At 38.6% G+C, this 17,111-nt stretch overlaps 1 protein-coding gene across 1 annotated transcript; it reads right to left on the bottom strand.

Annotated features, from left to right (window-relative positions):
• Positions 1–2,468: 2,468 nt before the first annotated feature.
• On the bottom strand, positions 2,469–17,066 carry LOC139950415 (uncharacterized). Its single transcript, XM_071949087.1, has 8 exons — positions 16,643–17,066; positions 14,588–14,674; positions 14,366–14,451; positions 12,308–12,763; positions 5,809–5,920; positions 4,530–4,630; positions 3,848–4,165; positions 2,469–2,974 (listed from the first exon to the last, which is right to left on the bottom strand). Exons 1-8 carry the CDS (start codon positions 16,741–16,743, stop codon positions 2,496–2,498), a joined length of 1,740 nt encoding a protein of 579 aa, XP_071805188.1. The 5' UTR covers positions 16,744–17,066; the 3' UTR covers positions 2,469–2,495.
• Between the last annotated feature and the right edge of the window lie 45 nt (positions 17,067–17,111).

Below are 17,111 nucleotides of genomic sequence, written 5' to 3'. Positions count from 1 at the left end.
AGTTTATCTTTTGTTTTGTTGCTATTGTATTTTGTTAGCGCTTTGTATCGCTTTTGTAAAAAGCGCTTTATAAGTAAGGTTATTATTATTATTATTATTATTATTATTATATAATATTAGTTAGTTTCGCTTTCAAAATACATTCACATACAAATATATCAGCATTTATTTAAGGCGTTTTCCCCCCAAGGTTACAAAGAAAGATTAATTATATTGAGTAATTACCAATAGTTACCAATTACCAATACAAATATGTCCACTAATAACACATAATATTAGTTAGTCTCGCTTTTAAAATACATTCAACATACTAACATATCAGCATTTATATGAGGCGCCTTTTTCCCAAGGTTACAAAGCGCCTACAGAATGCAACAAAGAAGTCCAAACTCAAGACGTTCCAATGAAAAGTGGAAAAAAAACAGTCAAGTATTTATGTCTAAATTAATGAGTCTTCAGTAGTTTCTTGAACTGTCAAAGTGAAGTTGCATGGCGGAGATGTGATGGTAATGAGTTCCATATATTTTGAGCATTAGCAGAAACTGTTCGTGAACCAGCTCTAGAGACGGTGTGATGTTCGGCCAAGAGTTTCTCTGAGGAAGAGCGTAGAGAACGCGGCGGGACGTACGGTTAAGTAACGGTTAAGGTCATCATCCACCATTGGAAATAATTTTAGTTCTACTAAACTTTTCACTTATTTCATCCGTTCCCAGGTGGATAATGAAAATATTTCTTTGACAAACACCTTTTTTCTCCATTTAATATTTTTCTACTGTTTTTATAAATTTATCTGTATTCTTATAATTATTTTTTGGTTTTTGTACGGCGCGTTGTGTTTTCGATGTGACAAAGACATTATTTTCTAAATAATAAATACTTTTGTCTTAGCTATTGTTATTCACCCTTTCAACTACCCCATTCATGTCAAATTTCATCTAATTCATCGATATAAATTCATATATTCATGAAAAGGAAATGCCTGAATAAACATTAAACAACTGGGCTAAATAACATTATGTCAAATGTAAAAAATAACAAATGTAAAACAAAATCTGAAAATAATCTTCCTTTTACCCCATCCTTCATTGAAATAACAACAGTCCGTCTAACATATTTAGCACATGTTTTTACACAACATATCTGTATATTTAAACAATTTGTTAAATTTAATAGCTGTGCAAACTTCCTGTCAAATGCAAAGCATAGTTTTGTTTTAACCATTCGAGTCTTTCACACTATATAATTTATGTATAGGCCTATTTATACAATAAAACTATAGCATTTGAACATAGAATTTCAAAAGGTGGTCTCGTTTTTTAGATATTACCGAAATTCGGAGCGATTATACCCACGCCGAAAGAATATTCCATAATAGAAATAAACAACCCGAGAAGCGTTACTGACTGTAACGTTTCTCTGATTCAAGTTTTGGTGCATACACACTGATTAGATAACCACATTAATTCTGAGTGAAATAATTCATTAATTTTAAGACTGATTACTAAACAACCATGTACGAGTAAAACTGTAAACTCGGTGATTTTAGTTTCAGAGGAAAGGAGATCACCCATGGGGGCTACTCGGTATAATTCGAACCCACGACCAACCATTCTGAAGCATTAGACCATTGAGCGTCCCAATGATGAGAAGTAAGTTCGAATCCTGTAATTAGTATTAGCGGGTACGGCAAAAAGCTTAAAGGCAGTGGACACTTTTGGGCCCAATTGGTCATCGAATTTGCGAGAGAATAATGAACGCAACCCTTAGTTGTTGCATTACTTTCAGATGCAGCTAAAAATAAAAGTCTTAATATTTGAGTGAGAAACTACCTCTTTCTCAAAAGCTGCGTTACTTCAGAGGGAGCCGTTTCTCACAATGTTTTATATTCTGAACGGCTCTGCACTGCTCGTTACAAGTAAAGTTTTTATGCTAAGAATTATTTTGATTACTTAAAGACAGTGGACACTATTGGTAATTGTCAAAGACCAGTCTTCTCACTTGGTGTATCTAAACATATGCATAAAATAACAAACCTGTGAAAATTTGAGCTCAATTGGTCGTCGAAGTTGCGAGATATGAATGAAAGAAAAAACACCCTTGCCACACGAAGTTGTGTGCTTTCATATGCTTGGTTTCGAGTCCTCAAATTCTAAACTTGAGGTCTCGAAATCAAATTCGTAAAAAATTACTTCTTTCTCGAAAACTACGTTCCTTCAGAGGGAGCTGTTTCCCACAATGTTTTATACTATCATCCTCCCCCCCATTACTCGTTACCAAGTGAGGTTTTATGCTGATAATTATTTTGAGTAATTACCAATACCAAATTGAAATGACGTAACAATACTTAGAATAAAAATCCAAGCAACCTTTGTGTACGTCCCAGAAACAGTAATTACCATTGGGGGAGGGGGGGGGGGGGGTCGATCACACTTGCGGGTGAGGATGTGTGTGTTGGTGGAGGGGGGGGGGGGTTGGCCTGAGCTTCGAGGCATTGACTATTCATCACGACCATTATCTGATGAAGCTTCAGATGAAGGTTCAGGATGGACAATGAAGTAGACTGGCTCACCTTGTGAAGAACTGATTGCAGGTAACTCCGCAGTGTCCGCTGCTTTGGTAGTCTCTCCGGTCACCACCGTCGATCCAATCGATTCCCCGAACCGGCGAATATGTTTGGTCGTTGCACCCTTTCTGCTGGTGTTTCTGACATCCGCCGTTTTTGGAGTGTTGCGAACCCGGTTAGCTGGCTTCGCATACATCTTGATGCTACTTCTGGTCGGCTCCACTATGCTGTTCACTGCATATGCCGAAACAGACTCCGTCGTATGGTTCTGGCGTATCGGCAAAGGTGGTTTATGTTTGTCTTTTTCCCTGCTCCATGTGAAGGAATCTTTAGAGCAATCGCCACCATCAGTGGAGGGGGCAACCTTCCTTCCATAAGGCCGCACAGGAAAGGAGGGCTTCGCAGGTACAACTATATTTCAGGGTACAATTTATTCACGTTAAGTGTGTAAAAAGCCAGGAGGGAGTTAGTGGCCCCCAAAAAAGAAGGGGAAAAAAGAAGAAGGTTAACAACAAATATTTGGAGCACAAATGTTTGATAAGATCGTGATAACACATTGTTACATTTAGGCCTTATACTCATACTCCTCAACAAATAATTACGCATACTGTTTAATTACAGTTCTTGTGGCTTCTTTAACAAGTGCTAAAATTCGTCAATTAGTGACGCTCATCGCTTCAGCATTGTTTTCCCCCTGCAGTCACTTGGTCATTTATTTAATTCCTGACACCATCTCAGCTCCTTTTGGAGTATTCAACCTGTGCTGCCCAATATGCTAATTCAATCATAAGAAGCATCTATATGCCCTCACATGTGCAATTGATTTTAAAACCTCGTGTCCAAAAAGTATAGTTAAAGGCACGTAGCAAAAAAGAGATCTTGATAGTTCAAAACATTGTGAAAAACGGCTCCCTCTAAAAAAGTAACGTAGTTTTTGAGAAAGAGGCAATTCCTCATGGAGGCCTTTTATAAAGCATCTGAAAGCACACACATTTTGGCAAAACGGGTGTCTTTCTTTCATTATTCTTTTGCAAATCGATGACCAATATTGAGTACAAGTTTTCACAGATTTGTTATTTTATGCATATTTTGTTGGGATACACCTAGTGAGAAGACTGGTGTTTGACATTTACCAAACGTGTCGAGTGCCTGTAAGAATCTTGCCCGAGGACACAATTGTCACAAACGGGATTTAAACCCGCACCCTGATGACAATAGCAACCAGAGCTTGAGTCTGAATGTACTAAACAACTATACCTTTGATCGCAGTGAAAACCACTTTACCTTTTTTCCCTGTCTGAATTGAGAAGTTTCCCAGCTCAGAATATGCATTTTCGTCTTTACTCCAAGAACACCTCTCAGCTGGAATTGAAGCCGGTAGTCTGTCGCTTTTGTTCCGGCGCGAAGTACCGGGTCGGGACTGGGCCTCCGATGGGAGCCCCTCGTTCAAAACATCGGTTGAGATTTCTTGGTAAGCCGCCAATCCAGAGTTTTCATTCAGCCCATCTGTTGCCTGCTCAGGGGCCTGCTCGGGGGCATGCCCCAGTGAGTGTTGCGATAACACTTGAGCGATTTCTTCGGCAGTCCGAGGTTCATTGTGACCTTTATTTAAAAAAAAAAAATTGGAATAAACGGACATGGAGGAAATCACCTTTTAAAAACTCACTTGTTTTAAATTTCAAAATGCTACAATATTGATAAATGCTTTACATACTGATAAGTGTTACTGTTATAAAATGTCAAGATACAACAGGAAACACATTTTTTTTAAATTTAACATCTTTGTTTAATAGACTTGTGTACTATACGATCCCGTGCTGAAAATATTTCTTACGATTTTGAATTTTTTTTCTGGCTTGACTGTTTCACACAAAAATGTGTTGTTTGATTGTGTTGTTGTTGTGTTGTTGTTGTTGTTGTTGTTGTTGTTGTTGTTGTTGTTATTATTGTTGTTGTTGTTGTTTACCTGTAAATCTGATTGGAAGTACATTGTCACTGTCTCCGTGACCTCCAGAAACTACATTTCCATTTTGTCCAATCGGCCTACATGGAAATGAAGTACGTCTTCTAAAACAAATTATTTGAACACAAAGAGATAACTTTTTATTATAATTATACAACATAATGTTTTGCAGTCAACAGTGAGTTTCTTGATTGGTAGAACCCTGCGTATCGTCCTTTCGAAAGCAAGACTTCGATGCTTTTGGTACCGAACTTCAAACTGACAAACAACACCTCAGCCGGAACCAAAGTCAGTCACATGGATTGGGATAATTTGGTCCATCATTTTTACCCCAAACGGGAAACAGCAATCTGGAAGTCCATAAAGGCAATCAGCACGTTTGGCAATTATGTCAAATACCCCCAATGCATAAAATAACAAACCTGTGAACATTTGGGCTCAGCTAGTTGCAAGAGAATAGTGAAAGCAAGTTTTCGGGTTCTTAAAGGCAGTGGACACTATTGGTAATCACTCAAAATAGTTATTAACATAAAACCCCAATTGCTAACGAGTAATGGGGAGCTGTTGATAGTTTAAAACATTGTGAGAAACGGATCCCTCTGAAGTATCGTAGTTTTCGAGAAAAGAAGTAATTTTTACAAATTTGATTTCGAGACCTCAGGACAAGATTTTGTGGTCTCGAAATCAAGCATCTGAAAGCACACAACTTCGTGTGACAAGGGTGTTTTTTTCTTTCATTATTATCTCGCAACTTCGACAACCAAATTAGCTCAAATTTTCACAGGTTTGTTATTTGATGCATGTTGAGATACACCAATTGAGAAGTCTTGTCTTTGACAATTACCAATTGCGTCCAGTGTCTTTTTTAAAAGGATTCAGCTGAAGTATTTTATTAAATGAGTGAGTAATTACCTCTTTCTCAAAAACTACTTTAGAGGGAGCCGTTTCTCACAATGTTTTACGCTATCAACCTCTCTCCATTGCTCGTTACCTAGTAAGTTTTAATGCTAACAATTATTTTGAGTAAATATTACCAACAGTGTCCAGTGCATTTAAAGACATATAAGATAGCACACACTTGAACAATGTTTAGATTTAAACAAGCCGTATTCGGTCATCACTTGTTCCCTTAAAAGATTACCATTGCTAGAATGAACTATTTTGTTCTTAACTTAAAAAAATGAACTTAATTTCCACACATTTTTTGAAAATTAATGTTAATTGTATATATTTTTATGTACGAGAGTTACTACATTGTAAAGAACAACTCCTTCTTACTTACACTTTTATGAATCCTCTGTAGTTTTGACTGATGTGCCACAATGTGCCACCAACAATGGCGATTATTATACACACTCCACCGACCACTGGTATGACAATACCAATGAGTCGGCCTGTAAAGACAAACATGACAATAAATAATAATAATAATATTATGGATTTATAATGCGCACTTTTCCAGAAAACCGATCAAGGCGCCTACACAAAATGAAAACATTATACAATAGAAAATGAAGAATAAACAAAATATAATGAAACCCAATGAAAGTCTAAGTGAACAAGTGTCTTTTCAGTTCCCATTTTGGTCAAATCATGTTTAGGAGCTCCCCCCCCCCCAAGGAGAGCCATTCTCACTTATTCAGATAACAAAATGCCTCCTTGATATCGACATCAATACTGCTGGATGGCGGCTGACTGACCATGGACTGACCCACTTCACAGCCAATAAAGATGTCGGCATTGGTTTATCCACTAGGAACCAGGGGCCTTATTCATGAAGCCCTCGTAAATCGGTCACTTACTAAGTAAGACTTTATTGTGAGGTCGTTCACACGCCGTACTAAAGTTGGTCTAAGTCCACTTAGACCGGTTCGGGTTCAACTTTTGTGCGTGTGAACGCAAATAAAGTTAGACCGGATCGGGTTTAAACCCCAAAACTTAAACCGTCCAGCGAGGCGGTCTAAGTCTAAACCGGTTCGGGTTTATCTTTTAACACTGCGTGTGGACAGAATGACATCCGGTTTTAACTCACAACCGACGACCCATTGTGTGGTTCAATGCACACGCCCGGGACCCGGAGTGCTTGTATACGGTTTCTGTTGCCTCTGATGCTGAAAAGCACCGAGTATTTATATTACTTTCTTGCCGCTTACCGAGTTGGCGAAACCCTCTCGATCGGTGTATGCAGTTTAACACAGGCCCACGCCCATGATTTATTAAATTCTGAAACAAAATTATATTTTCCAGGTTTTTTTGGTTGAGTGTCCTACAATAAATTGAAACTGTTTTTTCATGCGTATACTACGAGCGCAGCGAAGAAGCATATTTTGTAATGCTTCTCACACGTACAGCAATGCCATCCCATAGTGATCACTCTCTGATATCCCATAGTTATCCATCACCGATCCCGTGGATGTGCCTTTCTATTGCCGTCACCGTTACTAGCGTGCTGTACTTTCAATCTAGGAGAATGAACTGCAGTGGGCGCGAGGCTGTGTGTAGGGGAAATTCCCTACGCCAGCAATATCACCACGTTGTTGGGAAAATACTGCAAAGTACATGTATTGACGCAACTTGCACGTGTGTAGTTGTGTTTATGAACGAATCGGAATAAAAATCGCGGCACCAGCTATTTTGAGAGATCGCAACTTCCAATCGATTGAAGTACAAACTAAAAGTATTTATTAAATCGGAAACAGTGGTATAAAACAAAACACAAAAATGAAACGTGTTCTGTTTCATGGAATATGGACAATATTTTGGTGAGTTTTCTCGGCGGTTTGTATCAATATTTTGTTTGGTTAAAAAATAATTTCGAGTCGTGTTCATGTTTGTTTTAAGTGCCCATATCCTCCCAACGGTAAAACTGTTACCGCGTTCGATTGAGCCATTTGTATCAAATTATGCTCTGATGATCATCCAGGGCATGGGCACTCGGTATCTCGGCATACTCGGTGCGTGAATCTGATGAATAAAACCGGATGTTAGATCAACGGGGTCGCGTCTACTTTGACCTCTTAAAACCGAAGATAAACCGGATCGGGTTTAACTCTGTGCTGTCTGAACGCAATTGGTTTTTATTTTTACGACCACCCCCCGCTGCTCGTAAAAGTTAGACCGGTTCGGGTCTAAGTTAGTACGCTGTCTGAACATACCCACTATCGCTTTACTACCTCATTACTTACTAAGCCTCTCGTAACGCCTTCTAAAGCGGGAACGCGCTTGAGCTGAACAGTCATGGTTGTTATGTAATTCACTGGAGCGTGATCTCATTGTCCAGAACAATGTTCGTTTAGCTTCCCTGGGTCGACCCCGGTGTGTGACGGTTTTTTTCCCAGGACGAGTGTGTGCAGATAATTACCCACTGACTGGCTACAGCAGTCATTTAGAAGATATTTGTCGCCCTTTCAACATGGAGAGCCAGACTAAAGCAAGGAGGAAGACCGTTTGTCCCGCAACGCGAGGAGGAGGCAAAGGGGAATCATTGGAAGGCGAGATTAGTTGACCTTGTTGCATTGAATGTTTAGGTGCTTGACAACAAATTTCCAGATGTTGTAACGCTGAAGAGAAAGGCCGACAACAGTTGATTCTCTGCGAAAATTTTGCCGGGCAAAATTTTCGCGGAGAATCAACTGTTGTGGAAAAGTCCTCAGAACTACCAAAGTGGGTCATCACAAATGGGATGACATTCAGAGATTTCGCAAGCTTTCACACGACTCAAACATACAATGAGAGTACAAAATATAGTTGGTTACCCCTAAACTAAAAAAAAAAAAAAATAAATAAATAAACGAAGTAAATAAAGTAAACGAAGTAAATAAATAAATGAACAAATACATAATGATGAAATAAAATAACACAAATCAAGAAGAATTATTTTATTAAAAATTGATAGAAAATAGGTTGGTAACTTCTCACAAATTTCGCAATGTTTGAGAAAATTTCGCAAGGATTGTAGAACATATTAAAAGTTGTTGTTATTGACATAAAGGTCAATTCGCCAGGAAATGTTGGCCAGGAATGTTGAAAAAAGGGCTTAAGAAAACGCTACGAAGCCAAAAACACCCCACGTAGCACTAGTAAGGACTTACCCACTCGATTGAAGTTAAGAGTGCTTCGTGAATATGACGCAACTCGCTAAGAACGAACTAGTAACACGTAAGTGCTTACTAAGGCCTAAGAAGGCTTCATGAATAAAGCCCATGGATATTTGAAATTCGCTGTAAATTCGCCCAAAGTTTGCGAATTGATAAGTGAATATTTTCACGTTCGCCCTCGGTAACTTCTTGACCTGACCGTACCAATTTGTTACGATTTATCGCTGCGAAAGGAGTGTGTGACGTCAAATTCACATCAAATTCGCATTCGCAGGAAGTATGAACCGGGCTTAAGGCGTTTGTAACCTTTGCGGGTCCCCTTTCTTACACATGTGGTGTTGCTGTTTGTCAAACGAACAAGTGGCCAGAGCGAGATTCGCCCCAGTATTTATAGCAATCGCAGCCGCGTAATCCATTGTTCGGAAATTAGTCAGAAAATGGCAAGACATTGGCAACGATGGTAAGACATTCGCAACATTCCTAAGTGCATTATTAACGTTTGTAAGCCCTTTCGTAAGCATTCGCAAGCATTCGTAACATTCGCTAGCAATCGCTTCATTTGTTTGAAATTGTTGGTAAGCTAAGTCGCGACGTGCGCAACGTTCGTTGCCTATAAGGCATTGGCTAGTATTGTCAAGCGTCGGTAAGCATTCGTCATATATTGTTAAAGGAACACGTTGCCTTGGATCACACGAGTTGGTCTATAAAAAAGCGTTTGTAACCGTTTGTTATAAAATGCATATGGTTGGAAAGATGTTTTAAAAGTCGAATTCAATGATCCACACAAGTGTGCCTCGAAATTGCGTGGTTTTCCTTTTACTGTGCGAACTAACACGGTCGGCCATTTATGGGAGTCAAAAATTTGACTCCCATAAATGGCCGACTATGTTAGTCGACGAGGTAAAAGGAAAACCGTACAATTTCGAGGCATGTTTGTGTGGATCATTGTATTCTACTTTTACAGCATCTTTCTACCTATATACATTTTATAACAAACGCTTTTCAAAGACCAACTCGACCGATCCAAGGCAACGTGTTCCTTTAAGGAGAGGTCGAGGGACGACCGATGGGTGACCAAGATGAAAATATTCACCTTCCAATCGCAATTGTTTGGCGAATTCACCGCGAATGTAAACATTTTTATTCGCAAGAATTTATTCATAATCGCAAGAACATTCGCCACATTTTGGTTGAGTGATCTTCGAAAAGAGGTGGAAGATGACTAGTAAACGTTCCGAAATTGTTACCAACGCTTACGAAACACGGCGAATGTTACGAAGTTTGAGCGATTGTCAAATAATTCCATTCGTAAGCCCATTCGCTAGCATATTTTCCCTAGTGTGAGAGTAGCAATAGAAAACGCGACAAAGCCGAAAACACCCCACGTAGCACTAGGGGGCTTATTCATGAAGCCTTCTTAGGCCTTAGTAAGCACTTACGTGTTACTAGTTCGTTCTTAGCGAGTTGCGTCATATTCACGAAGCACTCGTAACTTCAATCGAGTGGGTAAGTCCTTACTAGTGCTACGTGGGGTGTTTTCGGCTTCGTAGCGTTTTTTAAAGCCCTTTTTTCAACATTCCTGGCCAACATTTCTGGCGAATTGACCTTTATGTCAATAACAACAACTTTTAATATGTTCTACAATCCTTGCGAAATTTTCTCAAACATTGCGAAATTTGTGAGAAGTTACCAACGTATTTTTTATCAATTTTTAATAAATTCTTCTTGATTTGTGTTATTTTATTTCATCATTATGTATTCGTTTTTTATTTATTTACTTCGTTTACTTTATTTACTTCGTTTATTTATTTATTTTTTATTTTTAGTTTAGGGGTAACCAACTACATTTTGTACTCTCATTGTATGTTTGAGTCGTGTGAAAGCTTGCGAAATCTCTGAATGTCATCCCATTTGTGATGAACCACTTTGGTAGTTCTGAGGACTTTTCCACAACAGTTGATTCTCCGCGAAAATTTTGCCCAGGTGTCGGCCTTTCTCTTCAGCGTTACAACATCTGGAAATTTGTTGTTAGGCACCAATTCAATGCAAGAAGGTCAACTAACTTCACTGTCTTAGCAGGCGAGAAACTTCGCCTTCCAATGATTCCCCTTTGCCTCCCCCTCGCGTTGCGGGACAACGGTCTTCCTCCTTGCTTTAGTCTGGCAGGGTGACAAATATCTTCTAAATGACGGTAGCCAGTCCAGTCACTGTATAAATATTCGTTTTGGACCATGAGGTCACGCTCCAGTAGATTACATAATAAATCCATGACTGTTCAGCTCAAGTGCGTTCCCGCTTAAGAAGGCGTTACGAAAGGTTTAGTAAGTAACACGTTAAGCGGTAAGAATGCTTCATGAATAACACGTAAGGGCTTACTAAAGTCTTACTTAAGTCTTACTTAGAGCCACGTAAGTGACCAATTTACGAGGGCTTCGTGAATACGGCCCCAGGCTAGTAGAGCAGAAGGCACTACCTTCCAAACCTTTTGAAAGGCAAGTAAGTGTCTAGCTCAACGGCGCGAATGTCATGACCAGGAATCGAACCCACACTCTCTATGTGTCTTTCCGAGTCTTGTAGTGAACACAAAATCTGCAAAGCATCTTAGGATTAATACCCACGACCCTCCGCAACTCAGAGCATTTGAGGTGGGCTGGCTAGAAGAGGTCTCATCGAATCATATGTAAGGGAGTTGGGGAAAGGGCGGGGGGGGTATATGAGTATGTGAAACAAAACACAGACATGCCCGAAACAACTTTTCTACAAAATGCTGGGATCCGCCCCTAAGAGGGTTGATCGGACCCCATTTGATTCTTGGCATTTCGGTTCTTCACACATTCTTCACTTTAAAGTCACCTGGAAGTGGTATTTTTTCAAAATAAAGCTTTTGTCACTAATATATGTGTTTTGATGAGTGGAATGTGAATAAACAGTTAACTAAGGTTTTAAAAAATCAGTTCTGTTTTTTTCTTTTGATGTGGAGTTATACTACCCCGTTTATTCAACAAAGACTTTGCCTGTAATGCGTAGAGAAAACACAATTGCAAAGTACATGTCGGACCAAGTCGTTTTTTTTTGTTTTTTTTCCGGCAATGCCGACCAGGTGTATTGCTGCTGAATGCAGAAAAAAACACTTTTTGAAATGTACCAACTCACGACTTGGACGTACATGTACTTTGCACGTGTGTTTACTATACGCATTGCAGGCAAAGTCTGCCTCGATTGACGTCACAAAAGGGGTAGGCGGAGTCAGCCCCAAAAAAAACTTTATATATTTTTTAAACATATAAATCGTGACAAACAATTACTAAACAAATTGTGTTAATGTTCGTAAGCATATACTCTTATGTTTGAAAGAAAAAAATTCTATTTCCAGGTGACTTTAAACTTGGCTCGTTTTAGGATATTGAAATAATAAGCGAGTTTCGAACGTTGCTGTCTTCGTAAAATGACACTTTAACGAGTAACCGCTGCACGTATTATCATTTGAGCGACAGAATAAGCTATATTGACATTAATATTGATAAACATTGCCGAGGTGGCCAACGTACAGGGCCATAGACCATACATGTACATGAAATCCCGGGCACATGATCGGAGTGAATCCAGAACCAGAGAAAATTATTGACATTATCATGGGGCTACCCGCAACGTGGGCCAATGGGTGTATTAATGACAACAACTTACCAGTGCTGTCCCTTTCAGGAGTGTAACTTTCTTGCAAGACTTTCTTTTGATGAGTTGTAGACTCTTCAAGGAGAGTGCAGTTAGGACCGATCCTATCGGGCTGACAAGAACAACTTCCATTAACTGGATCACATACAGCTCCTTCTAGACAACTACAATTCTCACGACAGTCATTACCATAGCGACCAGCTGGACATGTGACGTTGCAGTATGACCCTATCCAACCAGGAGTGCAGTTACACGACCCACTTACAGGATCACAAAGCGCATCGTTTAGACAGGTGCAATTCCTCTTGCAGGCATATCCATAAGAGCCATGATCACATGGTGAACTGCAGTTTGGTTCTTTCCAGCCAGCCTCACATGTACAACCTCTGACTGTGCTACAGAAGGTATTGTCAGATGTACAATTGCAAGTTTCTGAGCAATTTAATCCAAAAGTGTTATCTGTGCACGCTGAAAACAAATCCAACAAAAAACTACAAGAAACAAAGAAAAAATGTAATACATAGTACAAACGAAGTGCCGCAATACTTGTTGTTTGTGGTCATAATAAATTAGACGAAAATGAAGTATTATATAGGCACTTCGTTTGTACTGAGTGGCTTAAGCAGCCATTTATTCTATTTGAATACACATAATGATCTTAAATCCATGTTGTGGTCATTTTTACACAAATGCAACCAATAAAAGCAAACTGGATTTTACATCTGAAAGAACCCCTTAGAAATCGAGCTCCGGAAGAAATCCAATCCGCGAAATCGTAATATATTGCAAGAATATTACTGATCTCCGGTAGTAATCCAATCCGCAACCCACCAGACTGTCTAAGTGTAATGAATTGTTTGAAGCTACAAGAATTGGCCTCAAAATATAAAAAAAAGTATGTGACAGCGATCGTTACTTGGTTTTGTTTTATATCAAGCAACAAACTTGACTTGAAACAACAATATTAAATAATCTATCCATGTATACTATTTTTGGACTGTTTCTGACATTCATTAACGGGACAATCTGTCGTGTTTTTGTGACTTGTTTTCTTTCTTTTTGAAGCCATTTTTTACGTACAAATTTCTCTTTTTAAAATTTGAGTTGCACTGATTTTTTCCATACAAAAATTATTTCAATGTACTGCTACATTATTTCTGTAAATATTTTTTAGATACAAGAAACAAAGAAAGAATTTAATACAAGAAACAAAGAAAAAATGTAATACATAGTACAAACGAAGTGCCGCAATACTTGTTGTTTGTGGTCATAATAAATTAGACGAAAATGAAGTATTATATAGGCACTTCGTTTGTACTGAGTGGCTTAAGCAGCCATTTATTCTATTTGAATACACATAATGATCTTAAATCCATGTTATGGTCATTTTTACACAAATGCAACCAATAAAAGCAAACTGGATTTTACATCTGAAAGAACCCCTTAGAAATCGAGCTCCGGAAGAAATCCAATCCGCGAAATCGTAATATATTGCAAGAATATTACTGATCTCCGGTAGTAATCCAATCCGCAACCCACCAGACTGTCTAAGTGTAATGAATTGTTTGAAGCTACAAGAATTGGCCTCAAAATATAAAAAAAAGTATGTGACAGCGATCGTTACTTGGTTTTGTTTTATATCAAGCAACAAACTTGACTTGAAACAACAATATTAAATAATCTATCCATGTATACTATTTTTGGACTGTTTCTGACATTCATTAACGAGACAATCTGTCGTGTTTTTGTGACTTGTTTTCTTTCTTTTTGAAGCCATTTTTTACGTACAAATTTCTCTTTTTAAAATTTGAGTTGCACTGATTTTTTCCATACAAAAATTATTTCAATGTACTGCTACATTATTTCTGTAAATATTTTTTAGATAAGGCCGAAAAAGACTGAATTTCAGAAGCCCTTCGGACTAATTATATATTCAAACCGAGGTCACGCATAAAAAAACACACCAAACCCTACAGATAAAACCTGACAAAAGCTCATTATAACGCATGGGTTGCGGGTAGACTGAATTAGGTGCAAATTTTATTGGAGCATGTGGGTAAAATTACTTACGGAGTGAGCAGTTGTTCCCGGTTTGAATCCAACCATTACAACATCGTTTTTTCTTTATCAGAAGCTGACGATACTGAAGGGTAGACCTATATGTCAAGAAAATCAAATTTCTCTATCTTAGTAAAGAAGAAAACTAAAACACTACTGATGAGTTAAATTTAACATCATGCAAAACGACGATATGTAATAAGTTATATTTACAAAGCAAAAAGTACGACTCACTTTATAACTTCACATTCAAGTTGTCCGCCTGCACAGTCATGCGAAATTGTTGTTCTAAACATTTGAGTAGTTTCTACTCCCGTTACACTTTAGAAGATTATGAAAATAAGTGACAAAATAAACAAGGAAGTCTGAAAATAGTAGATGTATAGTTCACAAGTTATTTCAGGCGATGGACGGAAAGGGGGGGGGGGGGGAGTGGTCAGAAATCTCTTTATACACGATAGAACTTTGTGTATGTTTAAGTTGATAAAACACAACAATCAGAACTTTCACACACAGTGTTGTCGAGAAGCACCGGCCGGCTGCCGGCAATAGACCGATTGCGCTACCAATGTTTACATGTGATCACGTGGCCTATACTGGGTATAGAAAAACACAGCTACACAGTAAAGACATGGGAAGACTCGTGCCGATGGACCAAAATTGGCTGTATTTTCAATAAATAAAAATTAAAACTATAAACGGAGCCCTTTTATAAAATTGAATATTGTGACATGGATTTAAATCACATTTGCTGTTTGATGTTCCCAGTATTTTACTACAAAAGAGGTTTCTTTTGCGTTATGCCGTGGATTTTGCGTTATGCACGGCGTTAAAGGATCACGTTGCCTTGGATCGGCCGAATTGGTCTTTGAAAAGCGTTTGTAACCGGTTGTTATAAAATGCATATGATTAGAAAGATATTTTAAAAGTAGAATATAATGATCCACACAAGTATCACTCCAAATTGAGTGGTTTTCCTTTTACCTCGTCGACTAACACGGTCGGCCATTTATGGGACTCCCATAAATGGCTGACCATGTTAGTTCGCAAAGTAAAAGGAAAACCACGCAATTTCGAGGCAAATCTGTGTGGATCATTGTATTCTACTTTTAAACCTTCTTTCTAACCATATGCATTTTATAGCAAACGGTTACAAACACTTTTCAAAGACCAACTCGTCCGATCCAAGGCAACGTGATCCTTTAAGTTGGGCAATGACGAGAGAAATTGCAAAGTTGTCCTACTCATAGCTGACAGCTACCCCTTCTTATCAAATATTTTGAGGGTGAAAATAAAGGGATTTGCAGCTTCTTAATGAGATTTTCATTGAAAATGTTGGCATCAAAATCATTACAATGAGGGCAATGAAAAACCACACTTTCCTTGCACAAACACATGACATCGTGTGAAAATTCTCTTGAAATGTCCTAGTTGGTAGAACTGTGTTTACCCATTACTGGCATTGTTCAGCCACCGGTAAGGTCTCATTTTACAAACTCCGGAATATTCGTCAGTGATTTTGAGAATTAAGTCCCTTTTTAGCCGAAAATTGTAACAGTAATCATGTCTTTTTTAACGCACGTTTATATGCAGTACGCCGTGTTTGTTTATATCCAATACCCACTATAGTACGTTAGCACGGAGCGCAATCAGTCTATTTCGCCGGCTACTTCGTCCTTTGCTGCCAGCAACTCCCCTCCCCCTTTTTTTTTGCCTCGTCCAATTTTCCCAATATTTATTTTCCCCAATTACCCTGTTTGCACCTGTCCAACAACCTTTCCCAACTGACAGGCAAAACATAAAAATACTTGAATGAAATCAAAATGGAGGGTTCACGGAGTAAAATGGTTTAATAGGTACTTGTTGCACAGTGTACAGATTTACATTAAACTGTTAAACAATTTGAAGATAATGATATAAGGTTTTCTCGGTCAATTTCGGCAAAAGGAAAGCCAATTTCACCTTCAAACCATTCTATTTCGCGCGAAATTTAATGCTGCTTAAAATGGTGATTTCGCTAAAATGAGAATTCAAATGAGTACGACCAAAGAAATGCGAATAAACAGATAAACTGTACTAGGCAACTGTTCCGGCAAAACAGTTTTAATTCGAACGCATAAAAATGAAATTGGCTACACATTTGCTGAATTTGACCGAGAAAACCTATACTCAATAAGCTTGAACAATGATCCTGCATACATGCATTAATCGACAATGTCAACATGAGGAAATCAGTAAAAGCAATGATTTAACAAGCATTACAACTATCTCGAAGTGATTAATACTCACTAATAAGGGCACACATGTCCACTGAGCTCCTGCGTGCAACATATCGTCACACTCACCAGTAGAATCAGGAGTATTGACGAATAATGAGGGAATGCAACCATAGTTGTAACTCTCAATACGAAACTATCTCACAAGTGAAGACCAGAACAAGACCACAGTATTTATTCTAAAACGAGTTCCTCCACATCACTCTTACTAGGGGAAGTTGCTTCAAAACTAACACTACGTCAAGGAAATAAATTATTCATAAAACCGTTTCGAGATGCACTTGTAGAGCGAATAGTTTATTGTGCAAATGAAAGGAAAAATAATAATATCATAGCTTTGCTGTGCGCACTGCTGCACTGGTACACCAATAAGCCATTACTTGAGCATCAAGGGACAAGGTACCCGCTGACAAAAGTGTTTTTACGGCTTCCAGAATGTCCTGCCACATGGAGCCCCCCTTCACCCACCCCCCCCCCGCACC

Source organism: Asterias amurensis, chromosome 18 (genome assembly GCF_032118995.1).
Source record: "Asterias amurensis chromosome 18, ASM3211899v1".
Classification (NCBI taxonomy): Eukaryota; Metazoa; Echinodermata; class Asteroidea; order Forcipulatida; family Asteriidae; genus Asterias; species Asterias amurensis.
The sequence above is the reverse complement of the archived record's forward strand: the minus strand, read 5'-3'. Positions and strand labels throughout refer to the sequence as shown.